This window comes from Sceloporus occidentalis, unplaced genomic scaffold (genome assembly GCF_023333645.1).
Source record: "Sceloporus occidentalis isolate IW3139 unplaced genomic scaffold, rSceOcc1.0.p SCAF_18, whole genome shotgun sequence".
NCBI lineage: Eukaryota > Metazoa > Chordata > Lepidosauria > Squamata > Phrynosomatidae > Sceloporus > Sceloporus occidentalis.
In genome coordinates, this window is record NW_028316998.1 from 7,834,739 (window position 1) to 7,848,716 (window position 13,978).

At 36.3% G+C, this 13,978-nt stretch overlaps 1 protein-coding gene across 1 annotated transcript; it reads left to right on the forward strand.

The window, feature by feature from the left end:
- The first annotated feature begins 619 nt into the window (after positions 1 to 619).
- On the forward strand, positions 620 to 13,486 carry LOC149302570 (RNA cytosine-C(5)-methyltransferase NSUN2-like). The gene is made up of 19 exons (XM_089482238.1): positions 620 to 721; positions 2,013 to 2,170; positions 2,642 to 2,746; positions 2,953 to 3,058; positions 3,831 to 3,902; positions 5,286 to 5,370; positions 5,844 to 6,036; positions 6,387 to 6,461; positions 6,686 to 6,816; positions 7,298 to 7,371; positions 7,449 to 7,579; positions 7,696 to 7,792; positions 8,042 to 8,220; positions 8,751 to 8,843; positions 10,455 to 10,590; positions 11,070 to 11,150; positions 11,624 to 11,762; positions 12,824 to 12,863; positions 13,117 to 13,486. The coding sequence occupies exons 1-19, from the start codon at positions 620 to 622 to the stop codon at positions 13,484 to 13,486; spliced, it is 2,367 nt and encodes a 788-aa protein (XP_089338364.1).
- The last annotated feature ends 492 nt before the right edge of the window (positions 13,487 to 13,978 follow it).

Genomic DNA, 13,978 nt, shown 5'->3' on the forward strand with positions numbered 1-13,978 from the left:
CTTATACAAACCTTACGTAATTGATATTAGTGCGTGACACTAGCAAATCAGGAATTACTACATAAAATTGCGTTCTATCGTTATTCAATGTACTTTACATTTATTGCGTACGAAGCTTAGGAACTGAGTTTATGCCCTAAACAAAGATGGCCGACACTGCAGTTGTACGCTTTTTTCCCGAGACGATGTGTTCGTTTGGCTTTTTCCTTTTCTGTCCCTTTCGGCGCCAGTAGTTTACGTCATCAGTCGGGTCTGGTATAGGAACGCTTTCTCTATACACGTGTTGTGTCTTCGTGATCTGTTGCATTTAAGTGAGTATTTAGCTGTGTAGTTTGCGCTGCTACTGCTTTAGTACAAACCCAAACAGCTTACAAAACTAACCATAACAACACTGTTGATAATAGCGAGCTAAATCAGAGTGTGCTGCAAGGTATGGAATTTTAATATATACGTATTTAATGTATGTATGTATGTATGTATGGTCTTGCTGTGTCATAACCAACTTTTGTTTATATTAGCCTTTCCCCATACACAGTAAATACCTCCACTTGGAAGCAGCGTACATTTTTTGGCAACCATACTCCTGTCTCGTCGTTCCTTCCTATTCCTCTGTGGCATAATGGGGCGTAAAAATAGAAGACATCGTCAGAGGAATCAAAGGAGCACAGAGCAACTTAGCCCTGCTGAAGAGGAGGCTCGACGCAAAGCAAGAGAGCAGGCGGTGAGATATGAAGGATATGCAAAATGTTAGATGCTTTATAAGCTCCTTGTCGTTGATACAACCACCACACTACCTCTCACCCTTTCTCTGTGCCTTATGTTTGTCATCCCATTCCCTCAAGCTTGCGAGCAGGGCTCTCTCCACCTAATGTATCAGTTTGTCTTAGTCTGTCAATTCTCGTCTTGTCATACCCCTTGTAAATATGTATTGTATTAAGCGCTGCGTAAATTGTTGGCGCTATATAAATAAAGGATAATAATAAACCGTTTCCATTGAATAGAGATTTACTTTGGTCAAGTTATATTGTATCCTGTGTCCCAGTGTGCGTGATTTGAGGTACTGTTGGCTATTGCACGTTGCCAGTTTCTTTTTTTAATACCTGTTAAGAATTTGGAGAAATCTTATATAAAGAAATTCAGCATCTTTATAGAGATCCAGTAACAGACAGCATACACTGCGACGATCGTAATCCTCAGACAGACTCTAACGTCTAGAGCATCGGCGTCCAACCTGTGGCCCTCCAGCTGCTGCAGGACTACATCTCCCATAATGCTCTTTCAGCTAAGCTGGAGAGCCGCAGGTTGGATGCCCCTGGTCTAGAGTATGTTTTAAGGTTTAACCTCAGTTGCTGATACGCCTGAAGTTGTCTGTTACTATCTCCCTACATTCAATAATTATTATTCTTGAAAGCTGTACATGCATTTTTCATGTTTATTTTTTCTTTAATTTTATTGGTGGAGGGCTACGGAATTTGATGGCGCTATATAAAACAATAAATAATAATTTTGGGACACTTTTTAAAATGACCTGACTATGTAAACAATTTATTATAAAATTATTTGTTAAAGAATTGTTTTTCTGCTAATGTTTCCCATTTCCTTGTTTCTGTTCACATGAGTTTTCAGAACAATGGGTATTGTCATGAGCCCAAGATAAAATTACATAAGCTTTCTGGAGCTTAATAGAATTGGTTCAATTAAAAGAAATCATATACTAGTCAGAGGAAGAAAAAAACCTAAAAACCATATATTAGAAATGGCAAATGTGTCACGGTCCACACTACTAAACATCAACATGTAGGTTGAACCTTAAGATGCAGGCATATTTTATTCCTGTTACGTGTTTTTTAGGATTTTTGTTAGACTGATGTATAATTTTAACCAAATTACATATAGATTACTTTTTACTTGTATATGGTTGTATACTAGGTTACAGAAATACTTGTGATGGTATTTATCCACTATGCATTTACCATGTTGAACGTCTAACTATATGTATTTGCTTCCTTAAGGCATGGGCTGGTGGCTACCCTGAAATTATCAAAGAAAACAAGCTTTTTGAACATTATTATCAAGAGCTGAAGATTGTCCCTGAAGGAGAATGGGAGCAGTTCATGTCTGCTCTCAGAGAACCTCTACCGTCCACAATAAGAATAACTGGATACAAAAGGTACGTATGGTTACATAGAGGATTGCCCGAGCAGAAACGAGAAAACTGCTTTTACTTCTATGCATATTTCTCTTTAAAATAATCTGTAATGTTAATGGTATATTTTAATCAACATCTTGATTATGCAATGTATACTTACATTATGGATCCCTTGAGAAAGTATAGTTTGTACTTTAACAATACCACGGCTACATTCGATAATGAATATCGTTGCCAACAAATTATCGATTAGCTGAATCGATTTTATCGAATATAACCCAAGGGTTTTTTTTTCTGTAAACATGCTCTGAAAAATACTCCTCATCTTTAAAATGTTTTTGTTTTGTTTTTTTATATAGAGAAAGTGGAATATGTACTAAATGCATTTAGTTATACAGTAAATCCTGTGTTTTAAAAAAAGAAAATTTCTTCAAGCTAAAGAAACATGACTGTATTTTTGACAGGCTTTCTAAATGTCTTTTTTTTTTGTAGCCACGCTAAAGAAATATTACATTGCTTGAAAAACAAATACTTTAAAGAATTGCAAGACATAGAGGTTGACGGTCAGAAGTTAGAATCCCCTCAGCCACTAAGCTGGTAAGTAAAGTAACAGTTCAGAGATCAAAACTGTAAAGGATTTACACTTGTTACTTTACATGTGATTCTATGACTATAACCTGCATAGAAACGGAATCTGGCTTGCGATAAAAGGTTCTTGTAGAGCTGTAAGACGGTTTCCAATACGCTGTTTGTTCTCTGATTCATTAATCTATATTTTTTTTTTTTTTATCCCTTAATATCAGGTACCCTGAAGAGCTCGCCTGGCACACAAACATGAGTAGGAAGATTATCCGCAAATCCCCTGAGCTGGAAAAGTTTCATCAGTTTCTTATCAGTGAGACAGAATCGGTAAGAAGACTGTTGTGCTAAACATTGCCTTTGATGCTTGTTCCTGACCTGGTCAATAAAGGTTCCTACATTGTAAACATGCAATGAATGTATTTTTCTCCTTTAAAATTATATCAACAGTCCAATTGTTTCATGTTTATGGGCTTGATTTACTAAACACTGCTTTGCATGAACATTGTCATTCTGTTGGATTAACTGGGCATTGCCAAGGGTTGATTTTGCCCAACACATGGTTCAAGTACAAAGATTGTTTTGCAATTCCAAACTATTGATGAATGGCATGTTATTTCATAAGATTAGTCTGTTTTTAGCGATATTTATATATTGTTCTTAACAAATCTTACTTTCCTATGTACTTTGGCCAGAGCAATTTCTGCTGTAGATGTTAAGTTCTATATCTCAAGTGCCCTAAGTGTATAGATCTTCAGTAATATATGTTAAGATGTTCTGCAATCTTAGCATATTTCTGTATTTTGTATTGTATGGTAAATTATACTTGTTTATTGAAGCACAGGTCACCTGGAAAAACAATATACAGTTCCTGACACTTAGTGATAATTTATTCTCAGTGGCTTAAGTTCCTAATAGAGACCTGTTCTTAAAAAATATATTCGCTATCGTGTGACCTGTAATGTAAAAATGAATAAAAAGTATATTGCTGGAAAACTAAGACAAAAAGGCTTACTTAGAAACTTGAATAATATTCACAAGAGCTTCCAATGTGTTGTATCCAGATGATGATGATATCATCTCTGAATTTTTTTTGTTTTAGGGTAACATCAGCCGTCAAGAGGCAGTCAGCATGATTCCTCCTGTACTCCTCAATGTAGAGCCTCATCATAAGGTGAATAAATGTGAATTACAATCCATGCTTTGATTCATATATGTTATACTGTGCAATAATGACATCATTCATTTATAGATACTCTTCCTGGGTTATTGTCCTCTGATAAGTGATTACTTTGAAAAGTTTGGTTTGAGAAATAAAAATGGAATACTGATACATTTAATACTTCATCTAGGATGTGTGGATTTATTTACCTAACTAACATTTAGTAGGTTATTCAGCAAGATAATACATTCCTGAGCCAGTGGATGTGTAAAAAATAAAAAAAATAAAAATATACGTAAATATATATGTAATCTTATTTTAGGATTCAAATAATCTGTTACCTTCCCAAATTTTTTTTACTACATCCATTTTTTATAAAGCTTTTAAAGGTGAAAATCAGCATGCATTGCAAACATTCAATGAATGTATTTTTGACATTAACTTATTTTTGGTTTTATGGAGTTAATTTAGTAAACACTGTATTGCATGAAGGTTAATGATGTCATTCTGTTTAATTCACTGGCCATTGCCAAGGGGTAATTTCACCCTTTAACATAAACACTCTTGATTTAGCCCTTTTGGTTCAGGTAGAAAATGTTTTGTAATCCCCAACTGTTAGTAAATTCACAATAAGACAAAAGTCTATTTCCCACAAATCCTCTCATGTAGATGTTAAGTTCCATATATTTAGTGCCCTTTTTAGATCTTCTTATTGCAGAATATAAATTATCCCAAGAAATGTTGTTGTGCTTATTATGTTACATGGTAAATGTATTAAATAAATGTGGATCCATATGGGAAGTGCTATTTTTATATGTATTTAAACTGCATTGGAATTTTACCTTCCCACTTCATGGATGGGTTCAGAACTGAACCCCGCTGTTTCCCCCATGGACATGATTCCTTGCTGTGACCAACCAAAGGAAGATGCTTAGCATCCCTGCATAGTATTTATCACAAACACTCTGCAGGATGAAAGCACTTAGGTACAATGGGCGGTCCCTAAACCCATTGAAAACCATGCTTTTTGAGCCCGTACATGTATGGGCTTTGTCATTAAGGGGTTAAATTTCTTCATGGTACTCACCCCATTCTGTGCTCGTTATTCACATAATTGTGCACTTGTAGGCATCTGTGACTATATCACCAGTGTCATAGTTCTTGTATATTCACGCAAAAATGCTGTTCGACGTTTAGTACAAAGCTCCTCGCCTCAGGTTTCCTTTCACTCTGTAGTCTCACATGATGGCATAGTAAACATGTGGTTTGTTTTGCCTTTTGGGACCAATGGTAAGAAATGTATCACTTGCGCCTGAAAACGGCAGATTAGTTCACTTCAGTTATAAAATTAGTTTGTGTAAAAGCGTGCTAAAGCCTAAGTGTCATTTCTCCTAGATTTTGGACATGTGTGCTGCACCTGGTTCAAAAACGGCTCAGCTTATTGAAATGCTGCACTCCGATATGAATGTTCCTTTTCCTGGTAAGTTAAGCTTTCATTTTTGTTGTTGGCAGGGTAGTGTGTTTTGTTTTGTTGTTGTATTGCTCCATTCATAAGGCATTAAAAAGTGTCATGCCTGGCAAGTGTTCTCTGCAAGATGGGTTTTGTGGCAAGACAGAGGATTAGATAGCGTTCCTGAAATGCCTCAAAAAAGATTTAACCCATGTTACGTGATTAAGTATGTCTTTCTGTCTTAATGTTACCCTTTGGGATACCCATAACTTTCTTCCCAAAATGTTATGAATGCACACAAATAGCGTTACATAAAGTGAACTCTTCGTAAGAGCAAATGAGGGTAACCTGCGAGGACCAAGAGGTAACATTAAAACACAGTTGTCTTCTTTGTGTATACTTTAGAGAAAAAAAATTGTATATGAATTATTTGAATAATTGTAGTTTGAGAGCTCAGCACTTGGTGCAGCGTTTCACAATTCTTTCTCTCCGTCTTGTTTTAGAAGGCTTTGTGATTGCTAATGATGTTGACAACAAGCGTTGCTACTTGTTGGTCCATCAAGCAAAGCGGTTGAACAGTCCCTGTATTATGGTGGTTAATCACGACGCATCAAGTATTCCGCGACTCATTGTAGAAAACAATGGCGCTAAAGAAGTGCTGTTCTATGACCGGATATTGTGCGATGTACCATGCAGGTATTTTTTTTTCTTTTCTTAGTAATCCATTTTCGCAATTACAACTTAAAAGCTAAATGCAAACAATTGGAGCTGCAGGTGAAGTTTCTAATGCTCGGTGGCCACCATTAACCATTATCGATTGAATGGATGTGCCTTATAGTGGTGGCTTTTCACAGCAGCTGGCTATCCTTTTTCTGATAAATGAACTTGTGCATGTAGGACCTCAGAACCCAGGATTCATTACTTGCAGTCTTAGAATTTAGCCTTGGCTTGTCATATGCCTAGGTGGCTTTCTGCCTTAAACCTTTGTTCTTTGAAGATGGAGCATGTTTTATTTGTACCCAAACTTAACCTAACTGTTGTTACAGCGGAGACGGAACCTTGAGAAAAAATATTGATGTGTGGAAGAAATGGACTACGTTAAATAGCTTGCAGCTACATGGGTAAGAAGAATCATTTATCATTAACAGCCGTTTCTATTCCATATACATTATTTCAAGTTAATATGTGATATCCTGTTGATACGCAGAGGCATTACACAATGACTTCTACAGCTGACCTTTTTATTGCTGATGAAAGCAACGGGCCGCATGCAGCTGAGGTCTATTTTAATGCTTTTGAAATCTGCTGCAAGTTCTTGTTAACCTTCATTTTGCTTTATTTCTAGGTTACAGATTAGGATTGCTACCCGTGGTGTTGAGCAGCTGGCAGAAGGGGGTAGAATGGTTTATTCTACTTGCTCTCTGAATCCTGTTGAGGATGAGGCCGTTATAGCCTCTCTGCTAGAGAAAAGCGAAGGCAAGGAGTTCTTTATTTTTCAGTTTTGACAAATTAATTTCCCAGATGCCATGCAAAGGATTTTTATATTCTCTGTTACTATAAATGTAATGTTTCAAATAGAAGCAAGAGCATGAAAAAGCAAAAAGGTGTTTAAGAAAACATATGTCCTAGTTACTTATGGGAAAGCATACCTTATACGTATTGTGTATGCGCCACAGTTTTAGGCTTTAACAGTGTTTGAACAATTTATGGTGACACTTAGTCCTAAATAAGTGTTTTAAAAAAAAAAAAATGCCCTGAGTATTTACAAATCATTAGAATTCAAGAATTTGTAAACATAAAATGTACTTTTTTAAAATGAGCAGTGATAACTTCAGTGCTGCTTTTTATCTTTTATAACTCCTATAGCTTGTTGTGGGTATAATTTCCTGCAAATGCTGTGTTTTTGGACAGTTTGTACTTTCAATAATACTTTGTAACATGCGTTCTCTTGGTTTAGGAGCCCTTGAACTTGCTGATGTTTCTGCAGCGCTTCCTGGTTTAAAATGGATGCCTGGGATCACCAATTGGAAGGTAACAAAATCATTTAATTTTAAATTTCTTTTTGGTTTGCGTAAAGAATTGGTTCTCATCTTTTGGTTTGTTTAAAGGTTATGACAAAAGAAGGGCAGTGGTTTGAAAAATGGGAAGATGTGCCCCAAAGCAGGCATACGCAGATCCGCCCGACAATGTTTCCACCGAAAGATGAAGAGAAATTGAAAGCTATGAATCTAAGCCGTTGGTATGACATTCTTAATTTGTTTCTTAGCAGGCATTGGATTAACAAGATATGTGTCGTTTTACATATGCAATGCAAAGTGTATTGATTGACTTGCTCCTTATCTCTTTATCTAAAAGCCTGCGGATATTACCACATCATCAGAACACAGGAGGATTTTTTGTGGCAGTACTTATAAAGAAAGCACCTATGCCGTGGAATCGGAGGCTTCCCAAGGTAATGTGTCATTGGTACACACAGCCTGAAAATATCCGTTGCAGAGCTTTGCAGGACACCCTGCTCGTGAATTTTCATTGTGTTTACATAGTAAAGCAAGGAATGATGTCTGTGTAACTTTATTTTGAAGACTTCAGAATAAAAGTAACACCAAATGCCATTGTAATGCATGTAGTATTAAATGTGTTACTGTATATAAGTATTCCTACAATATTATTGTAATGTAAATTATACCTGACTTTGTTACAGGTTCAGCGGAGAGGCCCCTCTACTGTATCTAGTGTGCCTTCAGCTTCTGAAGTCCCTTCTGAAGTGACCGAACCTGCTCCCCAGACGGCAGAAGACCCAGATATGAAAGCAGAAAATGGGGAACCCAAGCCTTCCACCAACACAGAGACTGATTCAAGTAATAAGGAGAGTGTTTGCGGGTGAGGACAGAAACTAAGATAGAGGTTTTCATGGTGACGAGGACAGTTGTACTTCTTGCTACTGTAGTGGTGCCTTTTTTTAACATTATGCCCTTGATCTATGTATGTTTTGATGTAATCTACTTAAACAAAGGGAAGCTGCAAAATTTCAGTTCAAAGAAGTACACAAGAATTTATCTGAATCTTTTGCTCCTGCCAATAAGTCTTGTAAACTACATGAGTATCCTTGTGCAAAGTGACACTCAAAATATGTAAACACCCGGATTGGATCCTCCAATCTGCATATGAAGACGCATATAGTGTAAAATAGTATGGTAAGCTATAAAAAATGGTGATGGTTCCACTCACAAGATTGGCTCCAAATGGTAACATGGAGCTATACTTATAAGCGCTTCAAAATGATTGTTTACCATTTGGAGCCACTCTTTTGACTGTTCTCGACTGGTCTTCACACTCTTACGGCTGCTGTCTAACTTTGGCAGGTTGTGGGAGACCCTTAAACGTACTCATTTTTTTTCTTTGTTTTCTAGACCTCCTCCATCTAAAAAAATGAAGCTTTTTGGATTTAAAGAAGATCCCTTTGTATTTCTGTCTGAAGATGACCCAATTTTTCCTCCCATTCAGTAAGTTTCCTTTGTTAATAAACATAGAAAGTGATGGCAGATAAGAACCAGTAGGCCCATCCAGTCTGCCCAACCTTTGAGTCCTTTCCTTTAGTACTTGCCCTTATTCAATATCTAGCTTGGCCTTATGCCTATCCCATGCTTGCTTAAATTACTTTACTGTATTAACATCTAACTGTAAATTCATACATAAAGTATGTGTGGGGGGGAGAAATACACACAAAAAAATACTACTGCAAACTTTGAAAAAATTCTGGTGGTAAAATGTGTGCATTCAAAAATATATGGTTTTGTTGGGCACACTGAAATGGCCCGGCTCAAAGATGTACCAAATAGGGCATGGGCAGTGGATCCCCAAATGCCAAAGTTCAACATTGAAAAATGCGCATGCCCCAAACAGCCAGGCAAAATCATTCATGTGAGGTATCGCTGTACTCAGGAGATGTTGCTGAACACATATTGGGGTGTTTTGTGATAGTGACATATACCAGAACCTTTTAATTCATACCTGAAGTAAAATGTGTGTGGAAAAACAAATGCAAAAAAACGACTACCACAAAGTTTGACCAAGACTGGTGGTAGATATGGTGCATGGAAAGAGTTAAAATACTAGCATTTGAAATACCCTGGGGTGTCTAGTTTTCAAAAATATATGGCTTTATTGGGCATACTGAAATGGCCCGGCTCAAAGATGTACCAAATAGGACATGGGCAGTTGATCGTCAAATGCCAAAGTTCAACATTGAAAATGCGCATGCCCCAAATGTGGCCCTTTTGCCCCCAAACAGCCAGGCAAAATCATTCATGTGAGGTATCACTGTACTCGGGAGATGTTGCTAAACAGATATTGGGGTGTTTTATGATTGTGACATATACCAGAACCTGTTTATTCATACCTGAAGTAAAATGTGTGTGAAAAAACAAATGCAAAAAAATTACTACCATAAAGTTTGACAAAGGCTAATGGTAGAATTAGTGCTTGGAAAGGGTTAAAATACTAGTATTTGGAATACCCTGGGCTGTCTAGTTTTCACTGTCACTCAGCCACTCCCTAATCCATTCAACAACATTGGGATCTAAAGTTTATTTATAAGTCTTCTATGTGGGACAGTGTCAAAGGCCTTACTGAAATCCAGATACGCAATGTCTACTGCACCACCTTGATCAATTACTTTAGTCACCCAAATAAAAAAATCAATAAGATTTGTTTGGCATGATCTTCCTGAGGAAAACCCATGTTGGTTTTTGATCTTGAAATCCATCACACTTTGTCAACATGGTGTGATACCCTGCTTTAAGAAAAACAAAAAAGGCAGGAAATCTATGGCTTATAGACTGACTACAAATATAAAAATCGTTCAATAGCAGAAAAAAGACTTTAAAGAAATTCCAACGTGAAAATTACACACACACTTTGGCACACTGAATCCAACGCTCAACATGCTATAGGGCTCAGCTCTTGAAGTAACACAGTTCCTCAAATTTAAGTATGAATAGTTGAGCAAAGTAGGTCTACGCAATTCAGGGGATTTTTGTGTTCATTTAGAGGTATTTGAATTAACTCATGATTACTTTTTGTAAGTCGCTTCTAAATAGAATTATTGTTGGCAGGAATTTCTACACGCTAGAGCCGTCTTTTCCAAAAAAGAACCTGCTGACTCGAACCCAAGAAGGAAAGAAGAGGCAGCTATATATGGTTTCCAAGGAATTAAGAAATGTGCTACTTCATAACAGTGAGAAGATGAAGGTATGCTTTGCATGCGTGAATCCTCTGCCCGCTTGAATGACTTAAGTAATCAATCTGACATGTAACGGCAAACTAGTCACTGTTATGGAACTGCCATACCTTGAAATGTTCACTTTTAGTCATATATACATATATTCCATTATATTGTCCTTAGCTTTAACTAGTATAAATTAAGGCACTTTTTTTTTTTTGTCCATCAAATTTAAGGTGTGAAAATAATATTTAATAGTCCTATTTTACAAACCTGTGATGAATTTCCTTCAGTACAAGCTTTTTGCACCACCGCTTTACTCAATCATACCAATGTGTATAATATTTCTTCTTATAGTTTTGTCAAAAAATACATATTGCCTACTTTGAATAACATATCAATCATTCCATGTTGCTTGGTACAGTGTAATATCAAAATTAGTGCAGTAACAGTAACATTACTTAAACAATGTTCTGTAAAATAACTTGATTTATTTGCCGTGGTTTAGGTAATAAACACTGGTATCAAGGTATTGTGTCGGAATAATGATGGGGAGCAGTATGGCTGTGCTTACAGACTGGCCCAAGAGGTAATGTGTAAACTGTTTGCCTTTACACTCTATTTGTTAATTGTTCTATTTGTTAAATCTTCCAGCATGGCATCCCTTACATTTTTCTAGGTGTATGGTATAGATTTTTCTTTAGTTGGTTGGGAGCCGTTCCTTTACCAGCCTTGCAAGACACTGGTAATGTACCAGGGCTAAATCCGTTGGGTTTTGTTTTGATAACATTAAGTGCATCTTCACCTTTACTTGCAACTTTGCTATCACAATTGATATTTTTATGCTTTGAGTGCAACATGTTTATAGTGGGATCTTTGGCCTATTGCAATAATAACCAGCATGCCTGCATACATTGGTCCTCCGGTGGTCTTATGTTGTAAACACAACAAAACAGTTTTGGATGTGTATGTGTTATATAATCATTAACACTTAATGATTAGTTTGATTTTTATTTTTTACTTTTTTTTTTTTTTTTTTTTTTTTTAATCTTTATAATTTAGGGTATATATAGCCTGTATCCTTTCATCAATTCAAGAATTGTCAGTGTGTCTCCAGACGATATCAAGATCCTTCTGACTCAGGAAAATCCTTTCTTGAGTAAATTCAGCAATGAAACCCAAAGACAGGCTAAAGACTTGGGTAAGCAAACAGAGTATACGATTTAAATATTGGATGTGACTGTATTAATAGGCAATTTTAACTGCAAAGTGGACTGTTGGTGGAAAACCTATACACGTGAAAACTGGGAAAATAGTTTGTTTTTAATTTGACTATACCATTCCACATTTCCTTCATTCATTCATTCATTCATTTGAATATACATACGCCTGAAACCTCTCAAGAATAATGTCTCTAACAGGTGATTTCCAACGCCAAATGCCCACAATTTTAAATGTTCTATCTTACTGCTTTGTTTTACATCCATTTTAAACAAAAATGAATGCCATAACATGGCTTCCCAACAAAACTACATTCATTAAGTTGCATCCTTATGGTAAAATAAGGCTTACATCTGCAAAATAAGCCTGTTTTTGTCGCACTGTGATCCTGCATTGATGGGTGGCATTATTGCAAGACTTAACAAATCCGATAAAATATAAATATACTGTAAAGCAGTAACCATTATTTGTCATATAAGTAACACCCTGTAAAACTTTATTTTCATAAAACTGGTCCCCAGGGAAACAAAACAGAACGATAGCACTGGTTCCAGGCCATGGAGTAAGCCTTCCAAATCTTGCAGGGTCGTGGCATTTGTGGGGCAGACCTACAGGTAGACCCCATGTAGGACAGCTTGAGATGTGGGAAGATAGCACCTAGATTATCAGTCCCAAGACTGATTGTTTTCCAGTGTTTTTTATACACTCCAACACAAGTACAAGTAATAGGACCAATTGCGGAGTAATGGGTAACTCGTAGCAGGGGTGCTGTAGTATCTAGTTCAAGATGATCTAGCAATCACAAAACTTAGCATATTTAAATTAAATTGGAGTCGGCATACTGATCAGGCAATTAAATGCTTCAACAGATTAACACTCACCTCTCAGACACCTGATTTAATTCTCTAAACACTCAGTAACAAAAACATAAGTAATCAGACGTGTCCATGTTGTGACATTAATATAAGGCTATTTATATATGCATCATAAAAATGTAACCCTGCAATAACAATGTCATTTCATTTGTTTTTCCTCCTTCAGTTATGGGAAGCATTGTATTAAAGTATGAACCTGACCCACAGTGAGTAACGTACTTTGCATATATTTTCTTTACATTTGAAAATGAAATAAAGTAAAATTTGCTTATCTAACCTCCTGATAGAAATGCGGGGATTTCATCTTTTCATATGTATTTTGATAGACCTGTAAAATTGCATAATTTTTTCATTACAACTATTTTTAGTAGACGAATGTGTAAACATTTTCCACCTTGCATTCTAATAGAACATTTTGTAAATCTTAGCTTTGAGAACTGTAACCTTTTTTATTCTCAGGAAACCTGAAACTCTGCAGTGCCCCATTGTTTTGTGTGGCTGGCGAGGAAAAACATCAATTCGTTCTTTTGTGCCCAAAAATGAGAGGATGCATTACCTGAGAATGATGGGTGTGGAAGTATTTAAGGAAAAAAAGGAATTCACTAGAAACAAATCCTCCGAGACTGACCAACAGGAGGAGAATGAGCTAGTCATGGGATGCGAGGAGGACGACCGTGAAGACAATAAGGATGCAGATACTGTAGAAGACATAACGGACATGGATGCTATAGATCAAGCAAAACCTAGTGAAGATGGCCTGATTCCTCCAGTGGACTCTAAAACAGATGTTGAGCATCAATCAAGTGAAGACAAACCAAAAACAGACTAAAATGTTGCATTTTTGTTGTGATAAAAACGTAGCATAACTTTTCTCCGACATTACCATTTATATTTCCCCATCCATGTATTTGACTACATCAAGTCTTAGTTTGTTGCTGTATCACAGTATAAAGTATAATTTAATCCAACTTGGATTTTTTTTTATTTTAATAAAGTCTAACATTTTAATTGTATTGGTTAATGCATGCAGGGATTTGTGTGAAATGTTCACGGCCTAAGTTTAAAATATAAGTATAACTGGTCCACAGGTTACACTTGTATATCTTCAAATATATAACTAGAAATTTCACCACATCATTTAGATGTTACTAGTTTAGGTAACATAGTATATTGGAAGTAAATTAAAATATTGGCTCTTACCACAATTTTATAAATAAGACATTTAGAGTATTTAGATCAGAATTAGCTTGAAAGTACTGGGATGACATTCACTGAAACCAAAGTGCCTAGTTTAAACTCTGATAAACAGCCACGGGCCATT